General features: G+C 36.5%; 1 protein-coding gene across 1 annotated transcript; it reads left to right on the top strand.

Annotated features, from left to right (window-relative positions):
- Nucleotides 1-556: 556 nt before the first annotated feature.
- On the top strand, nt 557-5038 carry LOC145016278 (U-box domain-containing protein 44-like). The gene is made up of 6 exons (XM_078974651.1): nt 557-1675; nt 1840-1958; nt 2022-2349; nt 2495-2809; nt 2888-3197; nt 3298-5038. The coding sequence occupies exons 1-6, from the start codon at nt 641-643 to the stop codon at nt 4857-4859; spliced, it is 3669 nt and encodes a 1222-aa protein (XP_078830777.1). The 5' UTR covers nt 557-640; the 3' UTR covers nt 4860-5038.
- The last annotated feature ends 278 nt before the right edge of the window (nt 5039-5316 follow it).

Genomic DNA, 5316 nt, shown 5'->3' with positions numbered 1-5316 from the left:
ATGTACAAAAAATAAGAAGTTGCCAACATGTGAACACAGATAAGAGGTAGTTACCCTCCTAAATCATTTTCTCTTTTGAGTTACCGGTTAAAACATGTATTAACCGGTAATATTGGTGTAATTTAAACAGTTAAAACAAATTAGTTGTTTTATTATGTACAAAAAAGAAGAAATTGTCAATATATAAACACTGATAAAAAGTAGTTACCTTCCTAAGTTATTTTCCCTACATTTTTTGTTATAATTGTATTAAAAATACGCCAGGTACAAAATAGAAACTTATGTAAATAAAAAGGGTGTTAATATTAATCTATGAATTGCCTAGAAAAGACAAAAAATAAATAGAAGTTTTAATTTAAAATTGTTTACAACCGAAAATATATATATATATATATATATATATATATATATATATATATATATATATATATATATATATATATATATATATATATATATATATATATATATATATATATATATATATATATATATATATGTGGGTGTCACGTGTCCAGGCTGTCTTCTGGCTCTCCTATACACGAGTGTACTTCGAGGTTATTTAACAAAGCCCCTTTCAACGATCTAGTTTCAAGAATTCAAAGTGAAACGTCTTACAATCCATTTGATCTCACAAATAATGAAGTCCTTTTTGCAGCAGCAGTTTCAAGATCTTAAACACTTTAACTTGAAAGAGATAAAGACAATCACCGGAAACTTTGATGACAAGAAATTTATTGGAGAAGGTGGATTTGGGAAGGTGTATGCAGGTGTACTCTCCGACTCCGAGGGACAAATCAGGGTTGCTTTTAAGCGTCTGAGTAGCAAATGCGGGCAGGGAAACCCTGAGTTCTTAAAAGAAATATTCATGCTTTCCCGCTACATACATGATAATCTCATATCTCTTGTGGGATTTTGCGATGAAGAAGGAGAAAAAATCCTTGTGTACGAGCATGCCAGTAATGGAAGCCTTGATTGTCATTTGAGTAGCATGACTCTGACATGGACACAACGTCTCAAGATATGCCTTGGGGCTGCAAAGGGACTCTGCTACCTTCATGATCCTAAGGAGACTCAACAAAGAGTCCTGCACAGAGATATTAAAAGTTCCAACATCCTATTAGACGAGAATTGGAATGCTAAAGTTTCGGACATGGGACTCTCGAAAATAGGACCCGCAGGTCAGCAGCAATCCTTTCTTGCAACTAATGTTGTTGGTACCTTTTGGTACATAGATCCGATGTATATGGAGACAAGTATCCTAACAAAAGAGTCGGATGTATACTCTTTTGGGGTGGTCTTGTTTGAAGTGTTGTGTGGGAGCCTATGCTTCGAACGTAACAGTAGCAATAATCATTTTCAGAGTTTAGTCCGAAGGTGGAAAAAAAGCTACAAAGAGAAAAAGTTAGATGAGATTATCTTTCATAATCTGAAGCAAGGAATGAATCTGAGGTCATTGGAAACATTTTCACAAATTGCGTATCAATGTTTGATGAAATCTCGGGTACAACGGCCAAAGATGTCTCATGTTGTTGAAAGACTTGAGATTGCGCTTCAGTTTCAACAGGGGATTACTAATCCAGAGGAGTTTAAGGAGATGGTTAAGTCTCTGGTCAACAAAGAGGAACTTGAGATGCTTCTCTCCAGTGGAATCATCATTAATGGGGGCAACACGGTAGTTCGCTTTAGATTATTTTTTTTTTTTTTTTTTATTTTTTTTTTTTATCTATATACGAATTTCACCAAACCAAAACACGAAAATCCACCACCTATCATAGATACCTATTTACAAATTAACCACAATGTTGTATAACTAACTTGACCTCTTTTGATGGACAGTGGTTCTCGTTAAATAAGAATGGGAAGCATTGTGAAATGATATCAGCCGAATGTTTTGGTGCTTCATTCGTTGAACCTCCTAATGATTATATTCCGTATCATGGTAAAAATAAATCAAGGTTAGTTCTCCATCTCCTCCTTTAATTAGTTTCCAGATTTTACATACTATACATTTCATGCAGATTTCAAGTGTGCAACCGAAGAGGTTTATTTGGAAATTTCACAACACACGTGACAACACAATTTTTGTCACCAAATATCATATACAAAGTAAACCTTGTGTTTATGAATGTACTCAAAAGGAAGGACAATTTAGGCATCAAATACAAGTCCGGTAGTAAGACAAAGTATATGGTTTTGTTTGTAGCACATGAGAGAGAAGATGGATGGTTGACAGCTGAATTGTATCAGTACTTTGTCAACGATACTGGTAATGTTGACCTTGAAATTGAGTTCCGTTGCCCAAATGCGATTGAAGTAGAAGGCATTGAGTTTCTTCCCCTGGAGAAAGTAAGTTGACAAGACCGGTTTCATTATGTTTATGTTTTTTTTTTCTTTTAATTAAATCCTTTGTTGGGAAAAGGTAGAAAAAATCTGGAGATCAATAGTTGATAAAATAAAGTCTAATGGAAATGCTTTTATATAAATTGTGCAGCATAAGTTACTGGATGTGGATTTGCGAAAAGACACAGACTGGGGACCTAAATTGCCAACTGATTATGAAGAGATAATCAAGTGGTCAAAAAATTTCATGTCTTTATCTCTGGGACTAAGGTCTGAACGTGATAGTTTGCAGGCTTTGATGTTTATTCAGCAACTTTGCATTAAAAATCTTTCAAGCAAGCATATTATTCGTAATGCTGATCTCATACCCATGATTGTTGAGATGTTGAAAAGCACCAGTAGTGAAGTCCGGTGTAGATCACTTGAAACACTTCGAGTTGTGGTAGAAGATGACAATGATAATAAGGTTAAGAAACTAATATATCTGCAAATGTATTTTATAATTTGTGTGTGAGATGCTAGCTGCTTATTTTTTGATTTGCAGGAAATAATGGCTGATGGTGTTAGGGTGCGCTCGATTGTGAAGTTTTTGTCTGATGAACATTCCCAAGAAAGGGAAGAAGCTTTCTCGTTGCTCTACGAGCTCTCAAAATCAGAGGCTTTGTGTGAAAAAATTGGTTCTGTTAATGGTGCAATCCTTATTTTAGTTGGAATGACAGATAACAAATCAGAAAATGTTTCAATTGTTGAGAAGGCTGACAAAATTTTGAAAAATCTAGAGAAGAATGAGAACAACGTGAGGCAAATGGCTAAAAATGGAAGATTGCAACCCCTTTTGACACTTCTTCTTCAAGGTATTACACTTCCATGAAGTTTTATAATTCCGGTAGTATGTGAACAGATTCATAACTATGTCTAACACATTAATCTATCATGTCATTCAATCATTTTCAGGTAATTCCCTTGAGATCAAATTACGTATGGCTTCATACCTCGGTGAGCTTAGCGACAATACAAAAGTTTTTGTAGCAAGAACTGCAGGTTCATCGCTAATCAACATCATGAAAACCGGTGACACGCAATCAAGAGAAGCCGCACTCAAAGCTCTAAATCAAGTCTCCTCTTGTAAAACAAGTGCGAAGGTTTTAGTTGAACAAGCCATACTCTCACCTCTTATCCAGGATCTTTTCTCGGATCTTCCTATGCGACTAAAAGAAGTATCCGCAGCAATCCTCGCAAACATAGTAACCTGCGACTGTGATTGCTTTTCCATCTCGGTGGGGCCCAACAACCAGACTTTGCTCTCGGAAGACATACTTCACAACTTACTCCGTTTGATCAGCAACAGCGGATCATCCATCGAGTATGAACTTGTACAAGTTCTCATCGTAATCACCAATTCCCCAGTCACCGTGATTCCAGTCGTGAACGCCATCAAAAGCTCCGGTGCCACCATCGTTTTGTTACAGTTGATCGAAGCTCCACAAAAAGACCTACGCATGGCTTCGATCAAGCTTCTCCATAACCTCTCATTACACATAAGCCAAGAATTAGGTAATTGTCTATACGGGTCAGCGGGTCAACTCAGTAGCCTGTTTACAGTAATATCAGAAAACATAGCCAACACCGAAGAGAAAGCAGCCGCCATTGGAATTGTAGCGAACCTTCCAGAACAAGATAGACTGACTCGCAAAATGCTGGATGAAGGCGATTTTGAGATCGTTGTTTGTGGAACAAAAATGATCACACAAGGCAAAACTAGAAGGGTCCGTTTCATGGCTTTGTACCTCGAAGGACTTGTAAGTGTCCTATCGCGGATTACTTTTGTTTTATCCGATGTACGGAAAGCCATCTCATTTTGTCGTGACCACGAGCTCGCTGCTTTATTTTCCAAATTAGTCCAACAAAACTGGCCCGACAAAGTTCAAATGGCCTCCGCTCTTGCTTTAGAATCTCTATCTCGCCAATCGAAAAACTTAACACAATTACCTGAGATCCGACCACCTAAATTTCACATGTCGGGTTTGCTCCGTTTAAGTAAAAAAAAAACGGTCATGTCAGGGCTGTGTAGGGTCCACCGGGGGGTGTGCACACAACGAGATACATTTTGTTTGTTAGAAGGAGAAAGTTTGGCAAGATTAGTGAATCTGTTACACCATAAGAATGAGAAGGTGGTTAAGGCATCATTGGCTGCACTGTCAACTTTGTTGAATGATGGAGCGTATATAGAGGAAGGGGTGAGTGTGTTGTGTGAGGCTGAAGGGATTAAGCCGATTCTTAATGTGTTGTTAGAGAATCAAAATGAGAGTCTAAGGAGAGGGGCGGTTTGGATGGTGGAGAGATTATTGAGGACAAATTATATAAAGTATCAAGTGTGGGAAAACACAAATCTTAGTACAGCGCTTCTGGATGCGTTTCAGCATGGTGATTATCAAACACGACAAATTGCGGAACGCGCGCTTAACCGTATTGGTAAGATACCCGACTTTTATGGGATCTATCCTAACATGGGTTAATATTTAGGGTTGGAGTATTTAGCTTTTGTTTAAAGAGCCTTTTTTATTATTTTTTGGTAATTTAAGAGCAGAGTGGAATCTCAAAGTGTGTGAGGTGAATGACTGGATCCTGATTGGATTCGCATATTTAAAAAAAGTAAATTTTGCTCATAGATAAAAAGAGTTATATTTACGGGTAAGGATATTGATCGATAACATTGTGATTATATTTTGATAAAAAGAATAATCTTCTCCTTGGAGATTAATCAAAAACAAAAAATGTTCAATTGGAATATTAATCAATTTTGCTTATAGATAAAAAGAGTTATATTTAGAAGTTTATTTTTTTCAGATGAGCCTCTTTAAATCAACAAAATTCCCATGTTTAAGAGCAAAAAAAATATCAACTCAGCATAAGTTATTAGTTTTTAGAAAGAGAAATGTACGGGTCTATCTAACATACTTGGTTGTAGTATTT

Source organism: Lactuca saligna, chromosome 9, assembly GCF_052625555.1.
Source record: "Lactuca saligna cultivar CGN05327 chromosome 9, ASM5262555v1, whole genome shotgun sequence".
NCBI classification, from domain to species: domain Eukaryota; kingdom Viridiplantae; phylum Streptophyta; class Magnoliopsida; order Asterales; family Asteraceae; genus Lactuca; species Lactuca saligna.
This window is presented reverse-complemented; position numbering and strand designations above follow the sequence as displayed.